At 39.5% G+C, this 16157-nt stretch overlaps 1 protein-coding gene across 3 annotated transcripts in view; it reads right to left on the minus strand.

Annotated features, from left to right (window-relative positions):
* pds5a (PDS5 cohesin associated factor A) overlaps positions 1-8781 on the minus strand; it is a 113358-nt gene extending 104577 nt beyond the window's left edge. Inside the window, exon 1 of one of the 3 annotated variants that reach the window (XM_061984381.2) lies at positions 8685-8781. In XM_061984381.2, the coding sequence (XP_061840365.1) occupies positions 8685-8705 (21 nt within the window). In that variant the 5' untranslated portion in view covers positions 8706-8781. Of the gene's footprint in view, positions 1-8237; positions 8456-8684 lie in introns of those variants that run through there. The other 2 variants (XM_061984383.1, XM_061984380.2) reach the window with 2 other exon arrangements.
* Positions 8782-16157: the final 7376 nt, after the last annotated feature.

Consider the following 16157-nt stretch of genomic DNA (forward strand, 5'->3'; position numbering starts at 1 on the left):
TCAAACCATTCCACCTTCAACACATTCCACCATTTTGGTAATTCCAAATTCAAAATAATCCCAGGATTTTCCATAATTCCTGGTTTTCCAAAGCCCTATATCCACCCTTTTTCTGGCGACTACTCCTCCCACATTTTTCAACTCACTTCAACCATTCCACCATCAAAACATTCTTCTTAATCGAAAACGTCCCGGTTTTCCCAAAATTCCAGGAATTCCGTAATACTATTTCTCAAGAAAGTAAATTAAAATGTGTTAATTTTTTTTTGCATGAAATCAATAGTTTTTTGGTCACAGACTGTTTATTTTTATGCTCCAGAGAGCATTCACACATATGGTTTTCTACACCAAAATTCATCTATTTGTTAAACTTCTTCCACTTCTTCTTCATCTCCAGATTTTGGCGCGCTCTACCTTCCACATTTTTCACCCGATTCAAACCGTTCCAACTTCAAACTCTTCAGCCTCTTCGGGAATCGCGGGCTTTCCCTTGACAAATTCCAAAAATTACCAGATTTCCCAGAATTCCAGGTTTTCTTCCCATTCAAAATGAATTGGCCGTTTTTCAAAGTTCCGCCATTTCCACATTTTTCAACCGATTCAAACCATTCCACCTTCAACACATTCCACCATCTTAGAAATTCCAAATTCAAATTAATCCCAGGATTTTCCATAATTCCTGGTTTTCCAAAGCCCTATATCCACCCTTTTTTCTGGCGACTACTCCTCCCACATTTTTCAACTCACTTCAACTATTCCACCATCAAAACATTCTTCTTAATCGAAAACGTCCCGGTTTTCCCAAAATTCCAGGAATTCCGTAATACTATTTCTCAAGAAAGTAAATTAAAATGTGTTAATTTTTTTTTGCATGAAATCAATAGTTTTTTGGTCACAGACTGTTTATTTTTATGCTCCAGAGAGCATTCACACATATGGTTTTCTACACCAAAATTCATCTATTTGTTAAACTTCTTCCACTTCTTCTTCATCTCCAGATTTTGGCGCGCTCTACCTTCCACATTTTTCACCCGATTCAAACCGTTCCAACTTCAAACTCTTCAGCCTATTCGGGAATCGCGGGCTTTCCCTTGACAAATTCCAAAAATTACCAGATTTCCCAGAATTCCAGGTTTTCTTCCCATTCAAAATGAATTGGCCGGTTTTCAAAGTTCCGCCATTTCCACATTTTTCAACCGATTCAAACCATTCCACCTTCAACACATTCCACCATCTTGGTAATTCCAAATTCAAAATAATCCCAGGATTTTCCATAATTCCTGGTTTTCCAAAGCCCTATATCCACCCTTTTTTCTGGCGACTACTCCTCCCACATTTTTCAACTCACTCCAACTATTCCACCATCAAAACATTCTTCTTAATCGAAAACGTCCCGGTTTTCCCAAAATTCCAGGAATTCCGTAATACTATTTCTCAAGAAAGTAAATTAAAATGTGTTAATTTTTTTTTGCATGAAATCAATAGTTTTTTGGTCACAGACTGTTTATTTTTATGCTCCAGAGAGCATTCACACATATGGTTTTCTACACCAAAATTCATCTATTTGTTAAACTTCTTCCACTTCTTCTTCATCTCCAGATTTTGGCGCTCTCTACCTTCCACATTTTTCACCCGATTCAAACTGTTCCAACTTCGAACTCTTCAGCCTATTCGGGAATCGCGGGCTTTCCCTTGACAAATTCCAAAAATTACCAGATTTCCCAGAATTCCAGGTTTTCTTCCCATTCAAAATGAATTGGCCGGTTTTCAAAGTTCCGCCATTTCCACATTTTTCAACCGATTCAAACCATTCCACCTTCAACACATTCCACCATCTTGGTAATTCCAAATTCAAAATAATCCCAGGATTTTCCATAATTCCTGGTTTTCCAAAGCCCTATATCCACCCTTTTTTATGGCGACTACTCCTCTCACATTTTTGAACTCACTTCAACTATTCCACCATCAAAACATTCTTCTTAATCGAAAACGTCCCGGTTTTCCCAAAATTCCAGGAATACGGTAATACTATTTCTCAAGAAAGTAAATTAAAATGTGTTAGTTTTTTTTTGCATGAAATCAATAGTTTTTTGGTCACAGACTGTTTATTTTTATGCTCCAGAGAGCATTCACACATATGGTTTTCTACACCAAAATTCATCTATTTGTTAAACTTCTTCCACTTCTTCTTCATCTCCAGATTTTGGCGCGCTCTACCTTACACATTTTTCACCCGATTCAAACCGTTCCAACTTCAAACTCTTCAGCCTATTCGGGAATCGCGGGCTTTCCCTTGACAAATTCCAAAAATTACCAGATTTCCCAGAATTCCAGGTTTTCTTCCCATTTAAAATGAATTGGCCGGTTTTCAAAGTTCCGCCATTTCCACATTTTTCAACCGATTCAACCATTCCACCATCAACCCATTCCACCATTTTGGTAATTCCAAATTCCAAATAATCCCAGGATTTTCCATAATTCCTGGTTTTCCAAAGCCCTATATCCACCCTTTTTTCTGGCGACTACTCCTCCCACATTTTTCAACTCACTTAAACTATTCCACCATCAAAACATTCTTCTTAATCGAAAACGTCCCGGTTTTCCCAAAATTCCAGGAATTCCGTAATACTATTTCTCAAGAAAGTAAATTAAAATGTGTTAATTTTTTTTTGCATGAAATCAATAGTTTTTTGGTCACAGACTGTTTATTTTTATGCTCCAGAGAGCATTCACACATATGGTTTTCTACACCAAAATTCATCTATTTGTTAAACTTCTTCCACTTCTTCTTCATCTCCAGATTTTGGCGCGCTCTACCTTCCACATTTTTCACCCGATTCAAACCGTTCCAACTTCAAACTCTTCAGCCTATTCGGGAATCGCGGGCTTTCCCTTGACAAATTCCAAAAATTACCAGATTTCCCAGAATTCCAGGTTTTCTTCCCATTCAAAATGAATTGGCCGGTTTTCAAAGTTCCGCCATTTCCACATTTTTCAACCGATTCAAACCATTCCACCTTCAACACATTCCACCATCTTGGTAATTCCAAATTCAAAATAATCCCAGGATTTTCCATAATTCCTGGTTTTCCAAAGCCCTATATCCACCCTTTTTTCTGGCGACTACTCCTCCCACATTTTTCAACTCACTCCAACTATTCCACCATCAAAACATTCTTCTTAATCGAAAACGTCCCGGTTTTCCCAAAATTCCAGGAATTCCGTAATACTATTTCTCAAGAAAGTAAATTAAAATGTGTTAATTTTTTTTTGCATGAAATCAATAGTTTTTTGGTCACAGACTGTTTATTTTTATGCTCCAGAGAGCGTTCACACATATGGTTTTCTACACCAAAATTCATCTATTTGTTAAACTTCTTCCACTTCTTCTTCATCTCCAGATTTTGGCGCGCTCTACCTTCCACATTTTTCACCCGATTCAAACCGTTCCAACTTCAAACTCTTCAGCCTCTTCGGGAATCGCGGGCTTTCCCTTGACAAATTCCAAAAATTACCAGATTTCCCAGAATTCCAGGTTTTCTTCCCATTCAAAATGAATTGGCCGGTTTTCAAAGTTCCGCCATTTCCACATTTTTCAACCGATTCAAACCATTCCACCTTCAAAACATTCCACCATTTTGGTAATTCCAAATTCAAAATAATCCCAGGATTTTCCATAATTCCTGGTTTTCCAAAGCCCTATATCCACCCTTTTTTCTGGCGACTACTCCTCCCACATTTTTCAACTCACTTCAACCATTCCACCATCAAAACATTCTTCTTAATCGAAAACGTCCCGGTTTTCCCAAAATTCCAGGAATTCCGTAATACTATTTCTCAAGAAAGTAAATTAAAATGTGTTAATTTTTTTTTGCATGAAATCAATAGTTTTTTGGTCACAGACTGTTTATTTTTATGCTCCAGAGAGCATTCACACATATGGTTTTCTACACCAAAATTCATCTATTTGTTAAACTTCTTCCACTTCTTCTTCATCTCCAGATTTTGGCGCGCTCTACCTTCCACATTTTTCACCCGATTCAAACCGTTCCAACTTCAAATTCTTCAGCCTATTCGGGAATCGCGGGCTTTCCCTTGACAAATTCCAAAAATTCCCAGATATCCCAGAATTCCAGGTTTTCTTCCCATTCAAAATGAATTGGCCGGTTTTCAAAGTTCCGCCATTTCCACATTTTTCAACCGATTCAAACCATTCCACCTTCAACACATTCCACCATTTTGGTAATTCCAAATTCAAAATAATCCCAGGATTTTCCATAATTCCTGGTTTTCCAAAGCCCTATATCCACCCTTTTTCTGGCGACTACTCCTCCCACATTTTTCAACTCACTTCAACCATTCCACTATCAAAACATTCTTCTTAATCGAAAACGTCCCGGTTTTCCCAAAATTCCAGGAATTCCGTAATACTATTTCTCAAGAAAGTAAATTAAAATGTGTTAATTTTTTTTTGCATGAAATCAATAGTTTTTTGGTCACAGACTGTTTATTTTTATGCTCCAGAGAGCATTCACACATATGGTTTTCTACACCAAAATTCATCTATTTGTTAAACTTCTTCCACTTCTTCTTCATCTCCAGATTTTGGCGCGCTCTACCTTCCACATTTTTCACCCGATTCAAACCGTTCCAACTTCAAACTCTTCAGCCTCTTCGGGAATCGCGGGCTTTCCCTTGACAAATTCCAAAAATTACCAGATTTCCCAGAATTCCAGGTTTTCTTCCCATTCAAAATGAATTGGCCGGTTTTCAAAGTTCCGCCATTTCCACATTTTTCAACCGATTCAAACCATTCCACCTTCAACACATTCCACCATCTTGGTAATTCCAAATTCAAAATAATCCCAGGATTTTCCATAATTCCTGGTTTTCCAAAGCCCTATATCCACCCTTTTTTATGGCGACTACTCCTCTCACATTTTTGAACTCACTTCAACTATTCCACCATCAAAACATTCTTCTTAATCGAAAACGTCCCGGTTTTCCCAAAATTCCAGGAATACGGTAATACTATTTCTCAAGAAAGTAAATTAAAATGTGTTAATTTTTTTTTGCATGAAATCAATAGTTTTTTGGTCACAGACTGTTTATTTTTATGCTCCAGAGAGCATTCACACATATGGTTTTCTACACCAAAATTCATCTATTTGTTAAACTTCTTCCACTTCTTCTTCATCTCCAGATTTTGGCGCGCTCTACCTTACACATTTTTCACCCGATTCAAACCGTTCCAACTTCAAACTCTTCAGCCTATTCGGGAATCGCGGGCTTTCCCTTGACAAATTCCAAAAATTACCAGATTTCCCAGAATTCCAGGTTTTCTTCCCATTCAAAATGAATTGGCCGGTTTTCAAAGTTCCGCCATTTCCACATTTTTCAACCGATTCAAACCATTCCACCTTCAACACATTCCACCATCTTGGTAATTCCAAATTCAAAATAATCCCAGGATTTTCCATAATTCCTGGTTTTCCAAAGCCCTATATCCACCCTTTTTTATGGCGACTACTCCTCTCACATTTTTGAACTCACTTCAACTATTCCACCATCAAAACATTCTTCTTAATCGAAAACGTCCCGGTTTTCCCAAAATTCCAGGAATACGGTAATACTATTTCTCAAGAAAGTAAATTAAAATGTGTTAATTTTTTTTTGCATGAAATCAATAGTTTTTTGGTCACAGACTGTTTATTTTTATGCTCCAGAGAGCATTCACACATATGGTTTTCTACACCAAAATTCATCTATTTGTTAAACTTCTTCCACTTCTTCTTCATCTCCAGATTTTGGCGCTCTCTACCTTCCACATTTTTCACCCGATTCAAACTGTTCCAACTTCGAACTCTTCAGCCTATTCGGGAATCGCGGGCTTTCCCTTGACAAATTCCAAAAATTACCAGATTTCCCAGAATTCCAGGTTTTCTTCCCATTCAAAATGAATTGGCCGGTTTTCAAAGTTCCGCCATTTCCACATTTTTCAACCGATTCAACCATTCCACCATCAACCCATTCCACCATTTTGGTAATTCCAAATTCCAAATAATCCCAGGATTTTCCATAATTCCTGGTTTTCCAAAGCCCTATATCTACCCTTTTTTCTGGCGACTACTCCTCCCACATTTTTCAACTCACTTCAACCATTCCACCATCAAAACATTCTTCTTAATCGAAAACGTCCCGGTTTTCCCAAAATTCCAGAAATTCCGTATTACTATTTCTCAAGAAAGTACATTAAAATGTGTTAAATTTTTTTGCATGAAATCAATAGTTTTTTGGTCACAGACTGTTTATTTTTATGCTCCAGAGAGCATTCACACATATGGTTTTCTACACCAAAATTCATCTATTTGTTAAACTTCTTCCACTTCTTCTTCATCTCCAGATTTTGGCGCGCTCTACCTTCCACATTTTTCACCCGATTCAAACCGTTCCAACTTCAAACTCTTCAGCCTATTCGGGAATCGCGGGCTTTCCCTTGACAAATTCCAAAAATTACCAGATTTCCCAGAATTCCAGGTTTTCTTCCCATTCAAAATGAATTGGCCGGTTTTCAAAGTTCCGCCATTTCCACATTTTTCAACCGATTCAAACCATTCCACCTTCAACACATTCCACCATCTTGGTAATTCCAAATTCAAAATAATCCCAGGATTTTCCATAATTCCTGGTTTTCCAAAGCCCTATATCCACCCTTTTTTCTGGCGACTACTCCTCCCACATTTTTCAACTCACTCCAACTATTCCACCATCAAAACATTCTTCTTAATCGAAAACGTCCCGGTTTTCCCAAAATTCCAGGAATTCCGTAATACCGGTACTATTTCTCAAGAAAGTAAATTAAAATGTGTTAATTTTTTTTTGCATGAAATCAATAGTTTTTTGGTCACAGACTGTTTATTTTTATGCTCCAGAGAGCATTCACACATATGGTTTTCTACACCAAAATTCATCTATTTGTTAAACTTCTTCCACTTCTTCTTCATCTCCAGATTTTGGCGCTCTCTACCTTCCACATTTTTCACCCGATTCAAACCGTTCCAACTTCGAACTCTTCAGCCTATTCGGGAATCGCGGGCTTTCCCTTGACAAATTCCAAAAATTACCAGATTTCCCAGAATTCCAGGTTTTCTTCCCATTCAAAATGAATTGGCCGGTTTTCAAAGTTCCGCCATTTCCACATTTTTCAACCGATTCAAACCATTCCACCTTCAACACATTCCACCATCTTGGTAATTCCAAATTCAAAATAATCCCAGGATTTTCCATAATTCCTGGTTTTCCAAAGCCCTATATCCACCCTTTTTTATGGCGACTACTCCTCCCACATTTTTCAACTCACTTCAACCATTCCACCATCAAAACATTCTTCTTAATCGAAAACGTCCCGGTTTCCCCAAAATTCCAGGAATTCCGTAATACTATTTCTCAAGAAAGTAAATTAAAATGTGTTAATTTTTTTTTGCATGAAATCAATAGTTTTTTGGTCACAGACTGTTTATTTTTATGCTCCAGAGAGCGTTCACACATATGGTTTTCTACACCAAAATTCATCTATTTGTTAAACTTCTTCCACTTCTTCTTCATCTCCAGATTTTGGCGCGCTCTACCTTCCACATTTTTCACCCGATTCAAACCGTTCCAACTTCAAACTCTTCAGCCTATTCGGGAATCGCGGGCTTTCCCTTGACACATTCCAAAAATTCCCAGATTTCCCAGGATTCCAGGACATTTTTTCCCATTCATTCTAGTATGTTCACTATTTTATTCTAAATTGCAATAATAAACATATGGTTCATGTACTGTAAGATTGTTTTTGTTAAAACAAAGCCAATAATGAAATGTTTGTGGTCCCCTTTATTTAGAAAAGGTACCGAAATACTTTTGGTACCTGTATCAAAATATTGGTATCGAGCACCCACTGGCAGGAATGTAGATCGGCGCCTATGATTGTGGCCAACTGCAAGTTTTACGAAAGCTTTTACTTTGAAATCAGTGTTATGACTTCCGGTGTCGACCATTAGCTGATTTAAAGGTTTGTTGTCGTCACATTGTACATTTCACTTACTGCAGGCATAAGATTATAACCCATTATTGGTTTATTTTTTTGGGAATGAGAGAGAGGGCAATGTTTTATCCCCCGCAGCCTAAATATGTGAAGAGAAGCGGTGACTGGTGCGAGTTAGCCGTGGCTGCTCGCTAGCAAGTGACGAGTTCACCTCGTCGAAGGAAGGCGTCATGCCTCGCAGGAAGAAAAACGGACAAAGCCCGGCCAGAGTCCCCGGAGGGCAGCCAGTGGGGGAAAGCCTCGGTCAGGGTTACCCGGTCGCCATGGCGTCCTACTTCCCAGCCAGCAAAGAAGGCGACGACAGGCAGAAGATCAGCCAAAACATGCGAGAGATGTTCTCCCACCTGGACCCTGAAGTTGTACACATGGTGCTGGCCGAGTGCCACTTCAAAGGTACAAACAAAACATGGTGATTTGTTCTCTTTACTCGACAGCTCTTCACACGAAACTACACTCCTTAGCTGATAAGCATAGTCGTAAAAGGAACACAACCGCAAACGACTTTATCAGCTGCTTACATGTTTTAGTTTCATATGAACTAAATGCTTTTTTAACGAATGTAGAATTGACCCATCACGGGTGAGACACTTGAACGCACCTCAAGTAAACATGTAGACATGTTCTAAGGGTACGCAGCATGGAGTGCTACTGCCGACTGGCGCTGACGAGACGCGGGGCCGCCATCTTGGAGTGGTGATCCGCTCCACTCAGTGCAATTCATTTGGCAGGAGGAATGAACTGTCAGCGCATTTAATTCATCTTACCTCACGGAATACAAGGGTGTGGGAAAAAATCGATTCGAATTCGAATTGCGATTCTCACGTTTTGCGATTCAGAATCGATTCTCATTTAAAAAAAAAAAAAAAATGTTTTTTTTATTTTTTATTATTATATATTTTTTTAATTAATCAATCCAACAAAACAATAGACAGCAATACCATAACAATGCAATCCAATTCCAAAACCAAACCCGACCCAGCAACACTCAGAACTGCAATAAACAGAGCAATTGAGAGGAGACTAGAGATGCGCGGATAGGCAATTATTTCATCCGCAACCGCATCAGAAAGTCGTCAACCATCCGCCATCCACCCGATGTAACATTTGATCAGAACCGCACCCGCCCGCACCCGCCCGTTGTTATATATCTAATATAGACGATGCAAGGCATTAGTGAGGTTATAAAGCTTTTGCCTGTTAAAGAAAGGAGACTGATCCAATGCAGCACAGACATTCGCGTGCCACGCTGTCACGACCCAGACGCACACCAGTGCGCAATCATATGGGAGCCGCGCTGAGCGCACCTCCAAGCGCGTCTCGCTGCCGGCGACGGCCGGGTATGGGCCCAACGCTCCAGCGCCATCCATTTTCAGGGCTAGTTGATTCGGCAGGTGGGTTGTTACACACTCCTTAGCGGGTTCCGACGTCCATGGCCACCGTCCTGCTGTCTATATCAACCAGGGTGAGCCCCACCCCTTTCGTGAGCGCACTGCGCGCGGAGTGACCCCTGTTACGCGCCCCCGGCAACAGGGGTGGCGGGCAGGTAAGCTGCGCGGGCGGAGCGCGCGGAGTGACCCTTGTTACGAGCCCCCGGCCACGGGGGTGGCGGGCAGGTAAGCTGCTTACCTGCTGCGCGTGACGCCGGCCGCGGCGGGGTGTCGGTGCGGTGGGCGCGGTGGTGACCCTGGACGTGCGTCGGGCCCTTCTCGCGGATCGCCTCAGCTACGGCTCCCGGTGGGGCCCTCTCGGGGGAAGGGGCCTCGGTCCCGGACCCCGGCGAGGCGTCGGGGGCCTTCTCCGCTCCGTAAAAGTGTCCATCTCTTTTCTTTTTTTTTTCTTCTGTTGTGGCATATGCAGCAGGTGCCTGCTCGTTTTTCGTATGTGGGTAACAACATTTAACTATGTATATATATTTCCGAATTGGTTTAACTGCCACCCGCCTGAATCTATTTAAAATCTAATTTTTTTTTATTTCAACCGCCCGACCCGACCCGCGGATAAAATCTAATTTTTTTAAATTTCATCCGCCCGATCCGCGGATAATCCGCGGACTCCGCGGTTGTGCCCGCAAACCGCGCATCTCTAGAGGAGACACAAACACGACACAGAACAAACCAAAAGTAGTGAAACAAAAATGAATATTATCAACAACAGTATCAATATTAGTTACAATTTCAACATAGCAGTGATTAAAAATCCTTCATTGACATTATCATTAGACATTTATAAAGAAATTAAAAAAAATAACCATAGTGTCACAGTGGCTTACACTTGCATCGCATCTCATAAGCTTGACAACACACTGTGTCCCAATATTTTCACAAAGATAAAATAAGTCATATTTTTGATTCATTTAATAGTTAAAAACAAATGTACATTATTGCAATCAGTTGATAAAACATTGTCCTTTACAATTATATCAGCTTTTTACAAAAATCTACTACTCTGCTTGCATGTCAGCAGACTGGGGTGGATCCTGCTGAAATCCTATGGATTGAATGAATAGAGAATCCTTTTGAATCGGGGAAAAAAATCGTTTTTGAATCAAGACTCGTGTTGAATTGAAAAAAAAATAAAAAAATCGATATTGAATCAAATCGTGGGACACCCAAAGATTCACAGCCCTACTGAATACCACTGATTTTCACGCATTTCTTTGTCATACGTGTAGCTATGATAAAGGACACGTTTTATTATTCATAGTTTGCTTAACAGTCATAAAATATTCTTATATGCTATAAGTGACCAGACGTCCGAGATCAAAACTGGGAATATAATCCCAGAGAAGGGGAAAAAAACAGTCAGCTATTTTTTTAAATTGAAGAAACAATATGATTAGGTTATATATACATGCTACGTAAACAATGTATGAATACCTTAGATATCTACATATATTAGGGACCTATAGACAGCAGCAGAGACTTTATTCTGTCTTGACACTTTGTATTGATATTTTGTATTACATACTTCCTGTAAATGATCATGTTTACAGTGATTGTTTTATATGCATTTTTTATGTATGTCGCTTTGGATAAAAGCTTCTGCCAAATACTTAAACATAAACATACAGTATATATAAACACCTGGAAGTCTTTATATCAGCTAAAACCACCAATCTGTTTCACTGGATTCAGAATAAAACCAAATTCTGTCTTACCCAACAATGTTAGTATTTTTTAATATTGTTACTTGAAGCTAGACTAAATTTAGACTTGTATAATATTGTATAGGCCAGGGGTGCTCACACTTTTTCTGCAGGCGAGCTACTTTTCAATTGATCAAGTCGTGGGGATCTACCTCATTCATATATATAATTTATATTTACTTATTTATGAAATATATGTTTTTGTTAACAAGTTAAAGGTGTTTAATGATAATGCAAGCATGTTTAACACATATAGTTAATATTGTTAATACATTAAAGGTGTTTAATGATAATACAAGTATGTTTAATACATATAGTTAATATTGTTAACAAGTTAAAGGTGTTTAATGATAATGCAAGCATGTTTAACACATATAGTTAATATTGTTAACAAGTTAAAGGTGGTTAAAAATAATACAAGCATGTTTAACACAAATAGTTAATGTTGTTAACAACTTAAAGGTGGTTAAAGATAAAACAAGCATGTTTAACACATATAGTTAATATTGTTAACAAGTTAAAGGTGGTTAAAAATAATACAAGCATGTTTAACACATATAGTTAATATTGTTAACAACTTAAAGGTTGTTAAAGATAATACAAGCATGTTTAACACATATAGATTCCTTTCTTTCATGAAGACAAGAATATAAGTTGGTGTATTACCTGATTCTGATGACTTGCATTGATTGGAATCAGACAGTGGTGATGATAACGTCCGCATTTTCGAATGGAGGAGAAAAAAAGTCCTCCTTTCTGTCCAATACCACATGAAAGTGGTTGGTTTTTGGCATCTTATTTGTCCAGCTTCCGTACTCCTTTGTATACACTTTACAAGAAATACATTGTCGGCAAACTCCGTAGCTTGCTAGCTTGTGCACGCCAGCTTTCTGAGACTCTTATTTTGGTAGCGCGGGCAGGATGAAGCAGAGCTTTTATTGTGCAACTGTGCAGTCGGTCTTTGGAGTTTTGACGCCAGAGTCTGTTGAAATAAAGTGTTTCTCGCCTTCCAGTCGGTAATTTTAATGAGCTGGCAGCAGCCAGCGTCATCTCAGAAGACCCTCGGGTGCCGTGAATGTCAATCAAGTGACGTCATAGTGAAGATTTATGATCGCTCATTTTTAGGACTATTTTTTTAATGCCTGGCTGGTGATCGACTGACACACCCTCCGAGATCGACCGGTAGATCGCGTTCGACGTAATGAGCACCCCTGGTATAGCCACTGTCCATCTGATTGTCTAGTTAGCTAACATATATTACCCACCCTACACAATCTGGACTGTGGTCCTAACTTATACCCCTGTTGGCTTTTATAATCTTTATCTTCATCATTTATTTCAACTTTGTTATTCAAGTATGACATTTTTAAATGTAATTAATTTAATTGACAAGCAATTCTATTATGGTCATACTCTTGTTTGCTAGCAGCTACGATTTCAGTACTATTGAAGATCTTTGCTCCTTCTCAACTCTGTGCTAATATTCTGTTCACAAAATACAACCAATAGTACGTTAGTGGTAAATCTTACATGTGAAAAGTAATCCCCCGATTCCTATTTTCAACAGTCCGCTCATTTGAGCAGGAAAACGCTGAACACCATCTTTGTTTTCTACCTGTCAACTGTCAGTTGAGGCTGCTCATCACCACTTCAAGATGGCAGCCCAATTTCTCGCGTCACAGCAGCCAATGCTGCGTCTACTTATAAGATGCTTATGTCCAACTTTACTGTCCTAATAATATCTACTGTTGACTGGGAATAACGTCACCGGATTGTCCATGTATGGCACAGGTGTCAAACTCAAGGCCCGGGGGCCAGATCTGGCCCGTGATATCATTTTATCTGGCCCGCAAACACCTGTAAATGATATGTGTTATCAGCATGGTTTTTTTTTTTTGATTGATTGAGACTTTTATTAGTAGATTGCACAGTACAGTACATATTCCGTACAATTGACCACCAAAATGGTAACACCCGAATAAGTTTTTCAACTTGTTTCAGTCAGGGTTCACGGTTTTAGTTTTATATTGTAGCGGTTGCTTTTAAGGACATGATTCGCCACACCTGTTTGCTGTCATTGTTCGATTGTGCACATGACAATGTCGTTCTTGTTTGACATTCGTGTGTGCAGTTAAGGAGTAGCCCCTTTATGGGACCGTCAGGAGAAGTTCCCTAAGGCGGGGGTTTGTTGTTACCGCCATTTTTGAGTCATGTGATGTAAGCGGTCATTTATTCTCGTCTTTGAGGAATAAGCGACGCACACGTTTTTGTGTGTCAAACGATACTTCAAGTTGTCTTGCTTTTACGCTACAAGCGCAACAATGTTAACTGAATGCATTTTTAACGAATGTAGAAGTGACCCATCACGGTTGAGACACTTGAACGCACCTAAAGTAAAAGGTGCGTTCACGCGTTAACACAAACTTTCCTGTCCTAATAATGTCTACTATTGACTGGGAATAACGTCATCGGATTGTCCATATATGGCACAGGTGTCAAACTCAAGGCCCTCGACATTTTATCTGGCCCACAAACACCTAGAAATAATATGTGTCAATAAAGTACTTACCATATTTTCCGGACTATAAGGCGCACTTAAAATCATCCCCCCCCCCCCTCAAAACTCGACAGTGCAACTAATAACATGGTGCGCCTAATGTACGGAATAATTCTGGTTGTGCTTACCGACCTCAAAGCTATTTTATTTGGTACATGGTGAAATTATAAGTGTGACCAGTAGATGGCAGTCAAACATAAGAGATACGTGTAGACTGCAATATGATGGCAGTCAAACATAAGAGATACGAGTAGACTGCAATATGATGGCAGTCAGACATAAGAGATAGGTGTAGACTGCAATATGCCAGTCACACATAAGAGATACGTGTAGGCTGCAATATGATGGCAGTCAGACATAAGAGATAGGTGTAGACTGCAATATGATGCCAGTCACACATAAGAGATACGTGTAGACTGCAATATGATGGCAGTCACACATAAGATATATTTGTAAACTGCAGTATGATGGCAGTCACACATAAGAGATACGCGTAGATTGCAATATGATGGCAGTCACACATAAGAGATACGCGTAGATTGCAATATGATGGCAGTCACACATAAGAGATACGTGTAGATTGCAATATAATGGCAGTCACACATAAGATATATGTGTAGATTGCAATATGATGGCAGTCACACATAATATATATGTGTAGACTGCAATATGATGGCAGTCACACAAGAGATACGTGTAGACTGCAATATGATGGCAGTCACACATAAGAGATACGTGTAGGCGGCAATATGATGGCAGTCACACATAAGAGATACGCGTAGATTGCAATATGATGGCAGTCACACATAAGAGATACGTGTAGATTGCAATATAATGGCAGTCACACATAAGATATATTTGTAGACTGCAGTATGATGGCAGTCACACATAAGAGATACGCGTAGACTGCAATATGATGGCAGTCACACATAAGAGATACGCGTAGATTGCAATATGATGGCAGTCACACATAAGAGATACGTGTAGATTGCAATATAATGGCAGTCACACATAAGATATATGTGTAGATTGCAATATGATGGCAGTCACACATAATATATATGTGTAGACTGCAATATGATGGCAGCCACACAAGAGATACGTGTAGACTGCAATATGATGGCAGTCACACATAAGAGATACGTGTAGGCGGCAATATGATGGCAGTCACACATAAGAGATACGTGTAGATTGCAATATGATGGCAGTCACACATAAGAGATACGCGTAGATTGCAATATGATGGCAGTCACACATAATATATATGTGTAGACTGCAATATGATGGCAGCCACACAAGAGATACGTGTAGGCGGCAATATGATGGCAGTCACACATAAGAGATACGTGTAGACTGCAATATGATGGCAGTCACACATAAGAGATACGTGTAGGCGGCAATATGATGGCAGTCACACATAAGAGATACGTGTAGATTGCAATATGATGGCAGTCACACATAAGAGATACGTGTAGATTGCAATATGATGGCAGTCACACATAAGATATATGTGTAGATTGCAATGTGATGGCAGTCACACATAATATATATGTGTAGACTGCAATATGATGGCAGTCACACAAGAGATACGTGTAGACTGCAATATGATGGCAGTAACACATAAGAGATACGTGTAGGCTGCAATATGATGGCAGTCAGACATAAGAGATAGGTGTAGACTGCAATATGATGCCAGTCACACATAAGAGATACGTGTAGACTGCAATATGATGGCAGTCACACATAAGAGATACGTGTAGACTGCAATACAATGGCAGTCCCACATAAGATATATTTGTAGACTGCAATATGATGGCAGTCACACAAGAGATACGTGTAGACTGCAATATGATGGCAGTCACACATAAGAGATACGTGTAGGCGGCAATATGATGGCAGTCACACATAAGAGATACGTGTAGATTGCAATATGATGGCAGTCACACATAAGAGATACGTGTAGACTGCAATATGATGGCAGTCACACATAAGAGATACGTGTAGACTGCAATATGATGGCAGTCACACATAAGAGATACGTGTAGACTGCAATACAATGGCAGTCCCACATAAGATATATTTGTAGACTGCAGTATGATGGCAGTCACACATAAGAGATACGCGTAGACTGCAATAGGAACTTTAGTTATTAAGAGAGTTACAGTTTTTCAAGGGACACATTTCGGGCGTTGTTGTTGCACTAGTGAGCCACGGATGAGGAGATGCTGCTCTGTTATTGATTGAAGTAAAGTGTGAATGTCATTAAAACAGTTAGCGCCATCTTTTGACACCGCTTCCACTCCCATCCTTGCACGCTACACCGCTACAACAAAGATGACGCTGTCGAAGGTGAGCCACGTAAATAAGAC

This window comes from Nerophis lumbriciformis, linkage group LG25 (genome assembly GCF_033978685.3).
Source record: "Nerophis lumbriciformis linkage group LG25, RoL_Nlum_v2.1, whole genome shotgun sequence".
In the NCBI taxonomy this organism is placed as follows: Eukaryota; Metazoa; Chordata; class Actinopteri; order Syngnathiformes; family Syngnathidae; genus Nerophis; species Nerophis lumbriciformis.